At 36.4% G+C, this 15,074-nt stretch overlaps 2 protein-coding genes across 3 annotated transcripts; one reads left to right on the top strand and one right to left on the bottom strand.

Moving 5' to 3' along the window:
• Positions 1–740: 740 nt before the first annotated feature.
• On the bottom strand, positions 741–9,221 carry LOC145549748 (uncharacterized). 2 transcript variants are annotated; one of them, XM_081602493.1, is made up of 5 exons: positions 8,896–9,221; positions 3,429–4,486; positions 3,058–3,204; positions 2,712–2,813; positions 741–1,941 (listed from the first exon to the last, which is right to left on the bottom strand). In XM_081602493.1, the coding sequence occupies exons 2-5, from the start codon at positions 4,479–4,481 to the stop codon at positions 1,636–1,638; spliced, it is 1,608 nt and encodes a 535-aa protein (XP_081458619.1). In that variant the 5' UTR covers positions 4,482–4,486; positions 8,896–9,221; the 3' UTR covers positions 741–1,635. The 2 variants fall into 2 exon arrangements, with proteins under 2 accessions (XP_081458619.1, XP_081458621.1); XM_081602495.1 differs by lacking the exon at positions 8,896–9,221 and having other exon boundaries at positions 3,429–4,786.
• A 2,742-nt stretch (positions 9,222–11,963) lies between these two features.
• Positions 11,964–14,723, top strand: LOC145549749 (uncharacterized). The gene is made up of 3 exons (XM_081602496.1): positions 11,964–12,140; positions 12,759–12,851; positions 13,570–14,723. Exons 1-3 carry the CDS (start codon positions 12,009–12,011, stop codon positions 13,885–13,887), a joined length of 543 nt encoding a protein of 180 aa, XP_081458622.1. The 5' UTR covers positions 11,964–12,008; the 3' UTR covers positions 13,888–14,723.
• The last annotated feature ends 351 nt before the right edge of the window (positions 14,724–15,074 follow it).

The raw sequence follows: 15,074 nt of genomic DNA, 5'->3' as shown, positions 1-15,074 counted from the left end.
CCAGGCGTGTTTGGGTTTTGATTTTTGTTTGATGATATTTCTTGTGGGTTATTCATGCATGCACTGAGAAAAATTTGACCAATGGTTACTTAAAAAAATTGTGGCAACAAAGTGACACGTAATATAATTGAATAGAATTTAAGTTCTACAATTTTGATTAAAAAGTATTGAATATGTTAACTTAACTTCACTTAAAAAAATGAAGTACATCTTAATAAAAGCAACAGCTGAAATGTGTTTGATTTATTAATATCAATGCAAATGATCATTTATATTGCCCAAAAATATTTAGTAAATCCAAGTCAATTTTACAAGAAAAACTAATTTTTATTTACCAAGTATTTGAGCAAAAATGATGTAGATTTATTAAATATCTGGGGGAAATTTAATCATATTTACTAATAATCTAGGTGAAATTAACTTATATTTATTAATTAAATGGGTGAAATTGATTTACATTTACTAAACATCAACATAAAAATTATTTGGATTAAGTAAATAATACAAATAATATCAATTCATATTGTAGCACATTACTGGTTAATTCAACACATTAAAACTGTTGTTCTTATTAATCTGTAGCTAAAATAATTGATCAATTTTAAGTTTTTATTTGTATCATAGCACTTTAAATCTATTCAATAATATTGAATGTCACTTTGTTGCCCTAATTTTTCTGTGTCTAATTTACACAATATCCTGACCAAACTTGAGTGGCATCAAAAAATAACAAATTAGAATGCATAAAACAGCAGCAGCATTTATTTGTGCAATGTTATAAAACGTGTTTATCCAGCACCAACTAGTGCAAAATTCCTAAATACAACAATAAAACAGAGAAGGGGCAATACATATCAGTATCAAGTCAAAAACATAGTGCCACTCTGCTCAAAGTAGTTAACATGATTTTTTAGAACCATCACATCAACAACAATCAACGTGGACTCAGTTAAACTTGCTTCAACAATTTATCAATCACATAAGAGTTCACTTTATGTTTAAAGTGAACTCTTATGTTCACTTTTGGGCTCTGCATGTTTAAGGCATGCAGAGCCCAAAACAAGTATGCACATAAAACCTACCTGGGGAAAACACATGACAAGATGTGAGAGTTGGGCGAGACCTTTGAGGCATAAAAACGTCCATTTTCTTTTTTTTGTATGTTTATGCTACATCTTGTCACTGTGTTGGGGCCCGTGGCTCCGTGACACTTACTTTCCTTTTCAAAAATAAGTTGAAAGACAGAACTGGAAAAAAACATATTAAATAAAGTGCAAATGAAACACAACAAAGTTTTCCAGCCTGTAGATCATCACCCTTCAGTGGTGAAGCCTGCATGGACTCTCGAAAAAGGCAATAGTGAATGCTCTATGCTGTTTAAAAGGGACAAGGGTTCATGTGACAGACCTGAACAGATCCAAGCCATATAACAGGCACATATGAGAACAAGGGGTCAGTCCTTAGAAAGGGTGGTTAACTGTAATGTACTGCAAGAAAAAAATACACATGCAGAAATCCACTGAACTGAAAATGACCCTAATTTTAACTAACTTCACTGAGCATTTCACAAAGTTTTGCGTGTTGGTTTTGACAGTGACTTGTCTATTCCCTTTTGTTTAGCAAGGGTCCGTTTTCTTAAGCCAGTAGTTTATTCCTGAGGCTGTTCACTTTTGGGGAGAGCTTTGAATTATCCAGCCCGAGGAGAAGTTTCTGAAACACTTCAAACGTGTATCTGAGCTCCTTTGGATAGGCGAGATTCACAGCATACGCCAACCCAACAAGCAGGGAGCAAGCCCTTGGAAAGTTACCCAGAGCAGTTAGAATTTTCATGCCGTCCACCACAATGCCGATGTCTGGATCCTCTGACGTGTTAGCTTTGATGTTGTAGATCTTCAGGCTTTGAACAGCAAGGTCCTGTGACACACTGTCTTCATCAGCATCCTGTAATAGCAAGAACATTGTGCATATCAGACAGTGCAGCCAAATGAGAAGGTTCCATTTCCCAAATTGCTTGCAACTGTTTGGACAAGAAAATCTAGAGCTTGTCAGCCGTTGCTTGTAATGCACTCTATTTATGTCAGTGTTTTAGACAAATCTGAGATAACACACAAAAAAAAACACACATAATTTATAAAGGAAAAATATATATATATATAAATCAATCATAATAATATATTATACTATAATCAATTATGTAATGAGGAGCTGAACAGTTACAAATATTTCTAAATGAAGTTTCTGAAATTAAATCAATCCATTACACTATTATTTCTTCCTGGCACTGTCTTGATTAATATCTTATTCTGCGTTGCCTCAGTCTTTCTGTAAAAATGTATTTGTATTCACAAAGCAGCGTCTGGCCATCATTTCTTAGCTCACTTTTAGGGACAAATTGCCAAGACTTAAAAATAAAAAAGTTATGGTTAGGTAAAGCATTCTTAGGAATAAAATTACATAAATTACTGACAAGTTTTAAATTATGCCAGTTGGTGAAATCAAATTGAGATAGCATTCTGCACTAGCATTTAAAAATTACTTAATGGAAAATAAGAATTTAAACACACTTAACAGAGGACAATGATATACCTTGCCAAGAACTACTGGGAGAAATACAGTTATGACTATTTTGTGATTTGACTTTCCAACAAATAACAAGTACAAGAGATGAGAGAAATCACCTACTTTATATTTTAACATCTAATTCAACTTACATCGTACTCTTTTAAGAGTTCATCTGTAGATTCCCCAAGGTACATCATCAAACATCGAATGATAACATCTCTGGTCATGTTGATGTCAGGATTGCTTGGAGTCTGAAACGAAAAAAAGAAACACCAGGTGGTTTATATTACTGTTAATATTGAGTTCCTGTGCCTTCTTGGGGACCAGTGTAATAAAACACTACTCATACAAATTCTCATGCGATTATTTCATATTCCATTTATAAAGACAATCACAGGCTAACCTCCAGTAAATTTAAGTAATAATATTCCATAAGTTTAAACACGAAACTTTGAGAATAAAATATTAGCAACGATAATGCTCAATGAAAGATACCTTGAGTAGGATAGCCTGCAATCTCAACCCCATGCTTCCGCCCTTCGAGTGGAAGAGGTTCAGAAGTCGAGGAGTAAATTCATCCAGTTTGGACATAAACTTTGATTCAAGATGCACCATTGTGATTCTGTGAAACTCATCCTGGATCTGAAAGACAAATCATGAAACCAGTTTTAAAGCATCAAATATTACAAACATACATACTGTTCTTACGACATTTTTCAAAAGGAAGAAGATGGATCAAATTTGATCTATAAAAAAGATGACAGTAATGTAACACATTTTGTATCAAATTGCTAAATGCAGAATCACAAATGCAATCCTTCACATTGACTAGGAATATTTCTGATTGGCATGCACTTAGAACTCACGTGAGATGTCTCAAATAGAGCGGGCCATCTGGCTTTGATGTCCTCTATACTGTGTGATTGGTTGATGATTTCGTTTCTTCTGTGTGCAAATGTTTTGGCCATTTTTTCTTTTATCAATGCGTTGTTGTCCTTTTTCTTTACTTCAGTAAGCAACAGAATTCTCTCTTGTTCTTGACTTTCTTCATCCTCTCCAGCCGGGTAAGGAGGAAGGAAGTTTATCTCTGCTTTTCGAGGCTTTTTAACATTCTTTGCAGACTTCTTGTCCGCAGGGGTCTTGCGTTTTAGTGCATTGCATAACACCTCAGGAACACCGTAGCCTCTGAGTTTGGTGCGATAATTTGACATCTTGTATTTAAGGCTTTGCTGCCAGCCATAGTAACCTGCAAAGGAACCGGGTTCCTTGAGACAAGGATATTTATTGACAAGTGCCTCAGCAACATCACTTATCTGTGAACCTGAAGGATAGGCTGTATAAGTATATACAGTTTCAGCCAGTTTCTCAAGTATGTCTGCCTTGATCTTAGAGGTAGTGAGAAGTGTTCCATTCTTCTTGTAGTCCTCATTGCCTCTTTCAAGATACATCTCAGTTTCGTATGCAAACTGCGGAATGGGGAACTGCTTTGGCCATGGCTGACAGCGTTCTGTGGTACTGCGCCCAGACAGGATAATGGTGTCCTGTGAAGAAGATGTTCCAGCAGATGACTCTGCATTTGATGCAGTTGACTCTTCAAACGATGCAGAGTCACAGTCAGTGGACTGTTGAACAGAGGAACTGTCCAAACTTTCATGAGCTGCATACAATTTCAGAAGAATAGGAGAAGTGTGAACAACCTTTATGGTGCCTTTGTGTTGGATAAGATCACTGTTGTGAAGAGTAAAATAATCTTCAAATTCCAAGTCAAAATACTGAAGACTGAACTCAGTAGAAATCCCAAAGGTCTCTTTCACAATATTATGCAGCTCCTCCACAGTGGGCGGGATTCCTGATGGAAGAGCCAACTTCTCAATTCGGTCGTCAATTATTACTCTGAGTTTTGCCTCCATCTCTGCCATCCTGACTAGAATAGACAAAAGTTAAAGATATTCTTATAAAGTACATAAAAAAACCTATATAAAACATTTTATAAATAAAATCTGTACTTATTTAAGTGCAACACCACACTTATAATCAGAACATTAAATGTGTGTGCCATAATTATGATTCTTAAATTGCAAAAATGTCAACAAAAAAGGATACTGTTGTTATATTTCCAGAAAAATGTGTTTAAAAACAGATGTTATGAGATGTAAAGGTTAATATAATTTACCAAAATTACCTAAAACAAAGTACAGATGTGACGTTTGAGTGTGACCAAGCGTTTTCCTCCCACACTGTATGCAGCCAAGGGTACACATCACCAAGTTTCTGCTGCTCAACAAGAGCCATTTTGCCAGTGTTCTCAAGTTGAAAAGATCTAAGATGCTCTTCATACCATGCATCTAGTAACTTTACAATAAAATGTGCACGGTTGTTCAAAATGGCTATCTGAATAATCTCAGCAAAGTCAGGAAGTCCCCCAGTAGAGCCATACGGTAAGATCATCCCAACAGTGTACTTTGTTCCATAGCAGGTGACACTGTTAGCAAACTGCACGGAAGACAGAAGCGGTGATGTTTCTCTTAAAGCTTCCTGTATGTCTGAATGCAGTACATCTAAAGGCACCACAGATATTTTTGTGACACACAATGGCTGTTTTCCACCATCTGTATGTAAATGGCATGCCATCATCATCTGATGTTTTGTAGCAAGGGTCACCAATATATTTTTGAAGTTCTTTGTGTGCCTCACAACTTGCTTGAAAAAGCTGTGTTTCGCTTCAAAGCGCATTGTCCACACACCAACCAGAGGCCCATACTCTGCAATCAGTGCAGGGTAATGTTTTAAATAATGGTGTTTGGGTGTCAGTGTCTCTTCAGGAAAAACTTCTAAGAATCTGTCGCGATGCTCAGATATTTTAAAGTCAAGGTATGCAATACTTTCAACTGAATGAACAGGGGCAACCACCAATTCAACTATGTCTTTTAAAGTCAGAAGAACCTGCCAGGCAGCATCATCCTCAGGTACTCGTGAACCAACAATGAGTGGCAACAACCGTATTAGGGCCCAATTTTCATGGGCATTTCCTCCTATCGTTCTGCGACGAATGTAGTTTTGAGGGACTGCTTGAGGGCTGTTGGCTTTGTCTGAGCCCTTATAGGGAAAACGTGTGATTAACTCGTTGAGTTCAGTCAAATTAAAGTACTTCTTCTTGGTGAAAGTCTGAAAACACAATGCTAGTTCTCTTGGGACTATTCCTTCAAAAAGGTCATGTAGTGCATCTGGTGGATACCCAGATACAAAATGAAAGTGATTCAGTTTATCAGTCAATGGACACGAGCGCTTAACACCAAAGCAATGGGTTAAATGTGGATTTTCTCTCACAGTTTGCACATGCAAACTATGGTCCTTCTTTGTCCGAGGTGGAAACACTCCAGTCCGCACTTCGTGTGTCTGGTACTCTGAAGAATGTCCAAGACAAAATCTACAGATATACGGCCCCTTGAAACTTTCAACTAGTCCACTAATTGAATGTGCACCGAGATTATCGGCTACAACACAGTGTACAGTTCCTTTAAATCTTTTTCCAACACTGGAAATGAAAATCCCGTCCTCTTCTAGAGTGGCAAGATCTTTCAAGAGGGGTTCCAAAACTGCTTTGTATTCAAACTGTTTGACATCAACAGCTTTGCAAAGTAAAGCTAGGTGTATCGACGTTAATGCAGACTGCAACTGTAAAGGTACATTTGCCAAAATCCAATAAACGGCTGTTATTTTGTGGGTTTTTTTTGACGTTCCTAGTGGGTTGCACACTTCAAAGTCATCGACATAAAGGATTATAGAGAGTTTTATCTCTTCTCCAGCATAGAAGGCATTTTGCTTGAAATGTTCGCCATCAAAAGTTGACTTAATATATCCAGTACTGTTTAAATGTCTGGATGACAGTCCCTCTGCAATGTGGTTATTCTTCAAAACCTTCTGCAAAGTCTCGAGAATAGGCACATATTGAAAGGTCTTGTTCTTTTGGGAATCAAGAATATATTCAACAGGATCAATGCACTGGAAATGCTCCTTAAAATACCGTCTTCTCTTAAAAGCTGAACCAAGTGGACCACCTACAGCAAGTGCTGTACTAATGGGATGGAAGTTGCACAACTGTTCTGCCAAGTCTGTTATGATGGCCTGGTCAACAATGCTCTTATTTAACTTCAATGTTGAATCAAGTATACCTCTAACAACTTCAACAGATGCTGAAGATGAAATGAACTGAAGGTCTTCAACCAAGGCATCAATGCACTTCACTGAGGCATTATAGACACTTTCTAGCTTCAGCAGAAGTAAACCGATTCTTTGAAGAACCAAGTATGATGCACTTTCATTATCACAATCTAAACTTGTGCCCTCATTATCACTGGCCTCTAATGAATCAGAATGGTCAACAATCTGATCGTGGTGACTCTCATACACACCTTGCTTAAAATCGCTCGAAGAATAGGATTTGTGTGTTCTACTTTTGTGTTTCAAAAATGTATTGTATATATTTGTCCGAAAGCTGCATCCTTCAAATACACAAAAGACAGTTTCGTGGCTCTTCAGGTGATTTCCTATATGCTGAAAGTAGTCCTTCTCTGTAGAACAACTAGCACTGCAAACTAAACACTTAAAAGCAGGGATGATTCCTGGCTGTATACTGCCATGAGCTGTATGATACCTGGACAAATGTGTGCGAAGGGCACCCTGTGTTTTAAATGTGCAAGGGCAACTGTCATATAGACATGGCTGGGTTTGCCCACGACCAAATGTTGCGTGTTGTAGTCTGTAATGTTTTAGTAGATTCCCTTTTGTTGCAGACAAAGACTTGCAGATCTTACACTGCCACCCCATAGGCCAGAACCTAAGATAATAAGAAAAAAAAGGTGTTTTTAATTTAGTGTATAACTAGTAGCCTACATCACTAATAGATCTAGTAATTAAATAATGTGCCAGGGCTGAACAACCAATCAAAATTTTATCAAAATTGCAATACAGCCTACTGCAATTTTCAAATCACAGGAGGTACAATATTTCTTACATTTCTTAAATCTTAAAAAATTATTTTAAATGAAATGTTCTGTTGCAAAGATGTCCTGGCCTACACATCCTAATCTAGAGACTTAAAAAAAACATCCGTTACACATCCCTGCAAGAATCACGCCATAATCATCTTAATTTTTTAAATGAAAATAAGAAAACAATTATACAAAATTATATTTCCCTCAGAAATTGCAAATCATTTCGCAACTGTAATGTCACTGAAAAGATCATCACAATTAAGTTTTTTTTTTTAAATCATCCAGCTCTATAATATACCAACTATGGATGAATACCTCATCCAATCTCACTTCAACAAATGAACTATCGTTTTAAGATTTTAAGACAAAAATATGAAACAGATTTTAAGGTAATATGCACATCAACAAATGCCAAAAAATAAATATTAAAATCAAAGATGCCCAAAACGGACTAAGGAAACATTTCTCTCACTCTCTCTGTGGCAGCTCAGTCAGGACGAAGCTACATACTGATTTCAACCCAACATTCACAGACGCATCTCACTGTAACTGTTTATCTGTCAGTGTGAGCTGCAGCCACAGTTTGAAAGCATAACGTTTTTCCGAGAAAACGGGAAAAATGAGGAAGCCGTTTGTGCCAACTGAATGTAACTAACGTAATGTTAATGGAGAGCCTCAGTGAGAGCCGGTGAACTGGGGTTTAGCAAAACACCAGCCATTGTGCTCAAAACACGCCAAATTAAAGTAAGAAAGAAGAAATAGCGCACTTTGTCTGAAAATGTAACTATGCAAAACGGCTGTTTTTTCTTTCGAAATGTGTAACGTTATAAAAACTGATTAGAAATCTGCTTTTAACATGCTACTTGAGTAAAAATGTTACTTGAGTACATTTTAATTGTAAAAACTACAGGCAGTAACTTTAAACGAAACTCCTGAGTTGATTAGCTCATTGATTATCTCACCGTTGAAAACAACGTCTGTTCCTCCATTATGGTGCCCAAACATGCTAGCTAGCTTGTTAAGGTGGGGGAGGGGAAGCTTGGGCTGAGGCCAAGAAACTAAATTAAATAAAAGAGTAGCTTGTATTCTACGGCTACTATATAACGGTATTACGTTAGTCACATTAAATTGTGACATTGAGACTACTTTTTCAATCATTGCAATGCATTTAGTCAAATCAAAGACGACGTAGACTGACTTCGAATCCTTCACAATATAACTTAATTGACTTGCTGTACAGTAAAGTTGCCATGTTTGCTAATTTCAGTAACTTAAGACAATGTTTAACTGCTACAGACACTTGAATTGTTTAACTAAAAACACTTAAAACATGTCTTACCTTTAAGCAAACGGTAGTCCACGACGCGATGTTCCTGTGATGAAAATGCCTTGGGCGGGAAAAAGTCAAGGCCTCCCAAATGAGTAAAATTTATCAATTGTCTGCATTTTTGACTTTACCAATGAAAATAAATAAATAATACTTATTGGTTTTTTGCTGATTATATTTAAATAAAAACAGAGTAAAATGCAATTAAAAAAATATTCAAATTTGGTTAATTCAGCTCAGTGAGATTCAAAACTGCACACAGTCTTTTTTATTATGTATAGTTTGCTCTTATTTATTTAGTAAATATTACTTAACCCTGATCACACTTTTTTCAGTGTGGTCTTACCATAATCTGCTCATTTCTCTACTTATTATTGTTTAGTAGATCTGCAACTAACGATTATATTATTAATTGATTAATTTATCGTTTATTCTGATGAATAATTGATTAATCGGATGACAAATTTGGCACATTCTGAAGATTTTTAAATGAACCTTTAGCCTAGCGGTTCTCAACGTGGGCGGTACCGCCCCACAGGGGGCGTTCAGAGGACGGCAGAGGGCGCTGGCGGACATTTTTACAAAAGGGGGGCGCTGGGATGCCTTTGGGGGGCGTTTGGTCGAAGGTAAACTTTACACCTTAAATGAACAACAATGCCAGTTTAGACTTTGAGCAACTTGGTAAAACTGTATTGTGTAACATTAAATCATGCTTGGCTGCAACTGTATCGATGGCAGCTCTTCTTCTGTTCAGTGTTTGTAGCTTCTGTTAGCTTCTTGGTGCAGCTCCGTTCTCCTGCTACTGGTAGCTAAAATAACGATACCCTCACTGTGTATCCCTCTGAAAAATGAACCTTTCAGTTGTTTGCAAATAGTTCAAAGTTTAAACTGGCATGTTGAACATCTTTTATCTGCTCATTTGTGTAATATTTAACAACTAGAAAATGGCAAAGAATTTTTTCCACTCTGATTGGCTGCTGCTAGACCTACAAATTCGTAGGTCTAACAGCTTTACTCAACTCAGTCGGTTAGTTTGGCGGAAAAACTGTGAAAAGTTCTTTGCATTTTGCTGGTTTGCACAGATATGGAAAGTGTGGAAGACCATACTGTATCAAATTGACATAGGAATAACAGAATTTCCATTCTAAAGTAAAAATCCAGCGCATAAAGCGTTCATGTTTTTTTGTTTGTTTTCATCCAGACGGCTTTCCGCGCCCCTCCTGCAATGGGACGGCAACCCCCCTAGGGGGCGCGCCCCACAGTTTGGGAATCTCTGTCTTAGTGAATGTTTGATCATTTAGTAAAGGATGCATCTGCAGCAAAAAAAAAAGAAAAAAAAAACATGTCAAAATGTGAAAATCTCAGCGCTTTCTGCACTCTAAAAAGTGTATTTGGGCTGTAGTTAATGTTATGGTCTTTTTTACTTTAACCTGACTTAATTGTTTGGCTTTAGTTGTGTCAACTTACTTTCATGAGTTCAATTAACTTAAAAGTCACACATTTCATCTAAAACAAACGTTTAACTTTGAGTTGAAGTGAACCAATTAAGTTGAATGCAGTTTTACGTCTGACGTCATTACGTAAGCTTTGCCCGAGACAGATCCACTTTACCAACCGTGTGTGCAGCCGCCATTTCTTCTGACCGTTGACTGTTCATCGGATTGTAATAAAACAGTAAGTATTCTACACACCATGAAAAAATATTATTTAAACGGTGTAAAAATATTCATGACTTTTTCTACCTTTAATTTGAAACAGTTAACTGTGTTTAACGTCGAAGTATCATCAGTTATTTGCTTTGAACACATTTGCTAGTTGTAATTAGCCGCGCTATTCGGCGGAGCATGTTTGAACTTAACTGCTCTATTAGTTAGTGAACGTTTATTTTGGGTGTATACTTTTAATTTGACCCTAAAGAACTTAAATAGCTAGAAGCCTTGTAGGTAGTGAACAATATGAAATGTGGACCGAGGACTGCTGGCGTGTTCCGGTCGGAAGCTAGACTGGGTCAAAGTGTGGGAGCAGCTAATGCACTGCAGTGGTGGCCAGACTTTATAACAGGAACTACTGGACAGGTTGTTTTTAATGGGTAAGCTTAACGTACAGTTACGGAGGTATCAGTGTTATACTCAAAACTAATTTAATGTGACGCAACTGCGCTCTGCTCGTCACCGTGAGCTGCAGTCAGGGAAGCCATTTGTTCCAAATGTCAGGCTGCTTACTGACGACAGGATATAAAACGTATAATATCCTAACTTCGCTAATAATCCATGTCATTTCTCTTAAAAAGGGAAAAGCAAAAAATAAAATAAGCAATTCATGTTTATAGGAACTTTGAGTTAACTTCTCTTTCCTACTCTCCAGGCCTGGAACCAAGCATCATCAGACCATAGAAGGTAAGCCATATTTGCTTCACTAAGCTTCTAATTTAACACAAAAAAAGTTATTAGTTAATATGCTGTATTGTATTGATAATATGAAAAACACATACTCTAAACTAATTCAAAAATAGGTTCCATAAATAACGTCATTTAGGGAGCTTAAAGTAAAAGGAATAATAGTTGGTCAAAGAACGAGATGAAATTAATTTCCTCCAAAGGGTTGATGAGCTCTCCCTCAACATGGGGTCAGAAGCTCAGTCATCTCGGAGAGTACTCAAAATAGACTCTCCATCCATATTTGTTTCATCTTCCTTGCCTTCAGATTTGGCAACATACATGTAACTCAGTTCCTGTCTTATCCTTCTAGTGTTGCACTTCATGTGGAGATGCAAAGACTGCGAGAGCGTGTTTTCCAGAAGATCTGAATTGCTCAAGCACTACAAACTAAATCCCAGGCATTATGTACGGGGCTATTCATGTCCATGCACATATTTAAGTTGCGCGTGTAGATTCAAGACCTGGAATGCTTTACTGAACCATTTATCAAGACATCATCCAGTCCACCAAACAGTTACCAATGACTTAACCACATTCTAATGCCCCATTTGCAGTGCAAGTAATGCAGATTGAGGATTTTTACTTAGATTTTGGAATGATTGGTCAGTATTTACTTTTAAGTCATTTTATAACATACTAAATAATTTTTATTTTGTTTCTCAGATTAATGCAGAGTTCCTGAGACTCATGGCTCTTCCCCTTGAGCAGACTTTCTTTGCCCAGTTGGACAGGCTCTCAAGTCAGCTGATTAAAGTCATCAAAGCCAAGGGAGGAGCAACACGTGCAAAAATAGCTGGAATCATGAGAACCTATGATGAGGTATGGATATCATCGATAGGAACACTGAGGGACATTTACCATTTTTAATTTAAAACAAAGAAGTTAAAGTCTCTAGTTACTTTCAGACTTTTTGTTTTAATTATTAATACTTGATACACTTTGTGCAAAGCTGATATCACTCAAAGAAAAGCAATTTTAACTGTCTTATGTATTTTTGGTGGATTTAGTCAGTCAGTCTGTATTGCGGTTCATTCATGAAATTCATAAAATGCACCTTTCAGTCCAACTTGCCAGAAACATTTTTTTTAGCTTATTTTAAAATTAAAATTTTTTAAACGTTAGACTTGCATCAATTTTATGCTGCAAGATATCTCTTTAACAACAAATGATATTCATTAGTCCCAGTAGATTGTGCTAAGAAAAAGCCTAAACCTCAACAATATAGTCTAGTTTCACACATTGAGACCTGAAGCATAAATATGGCAGAGGTTGAATTTGCGTAATTTTGAAGAGAACTGTTAAAGACCGGTGGACATGCGGGTTGCACATTATGGTATTTGTTAGTCCTTTGCTGTTGTGAATAGCCTGAATATATTACTGTTGCATCCGAAATCTTGTCAGAGATATGGAATATTGATAACAATAATTTTTCTCCAGGTGGAGGACATTGGGATTCGAAGGGAATGTGTTCTGAAAGGGCTCATCACCTTTCTTGGAGAGGATCCAGAAGACCTTATTAAGGAATACTGTGTAAGTTTCTTTTAAAGGTTTGAAGTTGCATCTTAATCCATTCAGAAAAAATGAAAAATTCAATGTCAGTTGCTTTTACATTTTTAAATTATTTCTGGCCTGGCTTTGCTATATGTAAACATCTGTTTTAATACAGCAGGCAGATTTGGTGTCAGAATTGTAAATTTAACATGGCTAAGTCCTGCTTAAATCCAGCAGTGGTGTGCTTTGCTATTCAGCAGAGACCATTATCTAACTTCACTATCAACTTCATTTACTGTTCACCAACATAATAAAAACAAGTTAATAAGACTGTTTTAGTCATGCTATTTTCATACCAGCTCCAAAATATCTGATAAGCAACAGAAATATGCATTTTGTGTTGATTTTCAACCTAAGATTACCATTGGCTTGAATTACTATTCTGCTTTGATGTATAATCTATAAATTTGTTTAAGCTAAAGCCTGCAATATGACAAAACACATATAAAGTTACATGCTTGCATTATCTTTAAAAAAACCCATTAAAAATCACCCTTTGACTTATTCAATTTGTAATGCAACTGTGAACTTGGAAAATTTATCAAGGATATTTCAGATGCCATAAACGATTCTCTTCAATTCACAAGCTGTACACCTTTACACTTATACTTGATGCTTGTATTTATAAGGCTTTTCTTTTTCAATTGAGAGATTAGTTACAGTCTTCAAGTTTAACATATTGTTTATCTCACTACAGGGCAGCAGTGGAGATGATGCCCAGATGGAACTCAAACAACTCACCCTGGCAGTGTTTGTGATTCGGAAGGAGGGAGAGGGATTGAAAGAATCCCCAGAAGACATTGTCATTGAGGGAGTGGAGGTGTTGCATGACCTGACTTCAGTTGCCTCAGCATGTGCCCTGCTTCTCGGTTTGATATATGCCCTTAACCTGGCTTATCCAAAGCCTCTGCACTTCACATTTGAAGTGTTTCAAAAAATCTTCATGCAACTTGACCAACACAAGATGTCTCCCAAAGTTCAGAATTTGTTTGGAAGACTTCAGACCTCACAGTGAAGACAATTGCATCCTGTGCTAAAGGACAGATTATTTTCTGTCTTTGTTTGAACATGAGGGGGTCGTGTTTTGGAAGCTTAACCTCAAGGGACTGAACTTTTTGAATTTCTTTTGGGACATTGTGCATATTAAAGCCACAGCATTAGTAGGCTGCTGTAGTATTGTTCACAGACACTTTCACAGCGTTTTTTCTTCTTTTTTTTTTCAATTTAGATTAAGCAGTGCTTAATGTTTACTATTCTGTTCTGATGTCAGTTAAATAAGTATCGGACATGGTTTAAATGCTGCAGCCATGACCCACTCCCTTGTTTGAAAGGATGTAGATGCTATTGCTCGTTTTCAGTTTGTTCTTGAAGATGTTAAAAACAGTCACACATGTTGTTACATTTTATGTAAAAACAGTTTAGGGATTGAGAATGTTGATTTCCTTTATTTTAGGAGGACTTGTGGTAAATCTATAAAACCTTATTTTTTCAGAGGAATACTTCTGGATTCTACAAGCTCACACAGGGATGTCCAAGGTTTGTTCTGGAGAGCCATCAATGTGCAACTTTCAGATGGACTATTTCAATATCACCTTACTGAATTCACACACCAGCAGACACTCAGCTGAGCAGAGACATAGTAATTAGCAGTTGATTTTATTTGGATCTTGGATTCATCTGAAAGTTGGAGGATGGTAGCTCTCCAGAACTGGACTTAGGATACCCCATGTTGAGTTTACTAAAAAGCTAACCCAATTAAGCAGAAAAGCAAAAGATCTGTGTAGTATGTTCAGTGCATATGTTGTGAAAAATCTGTAAGTTTGTGATTTCACAATAAAATAAAAAATTTTCTATTTGTGCAATGTAAATTTGTTATTAGAACCAAGTTGAATTTTTGAGTAGTGTAAAGGAATTATACTCCTATTGTAAAAGCTAAAACATACTTTAAAAGTGATTTATATTTAAGCATTATTATAAGTACAAAATATGTACAAAACGACTTTGGGGTAGTTTCATTTTTTAAGTTAGAACAACTTAAATTTTTGAGTTGACTTTCTATAAATTTAAGTTGGAGGGATTAAAAATTTGTATATGAATTAAAGTAAATAAATTGAGTTAGACTGACCTACATTTATCAAGTTAAACAAACTAAAAAATATATGTTGATCCAACTTAATTGAATTACTTGTTACCTACAGAAGT

The sequence above is a fragment of the Poecilia reticulata genome, chromosome 21, assembly GCF_904066995.2.
Source record: "Poecilia reticulata chromosome 21, P_reticulata-male-v2, whole genome shotgun sequence".
In the NCBI taxonomy this organism is placed as follows: Eukaryota; Metazoa; Chordata; class Actinopteri; order Cyprinodontiformes; family Poeciliidae; genus Poecilia; species Poecilia reticulata.
This window is presented reverse-complemented; position numbering and strand designations above follow the sequence as displayed.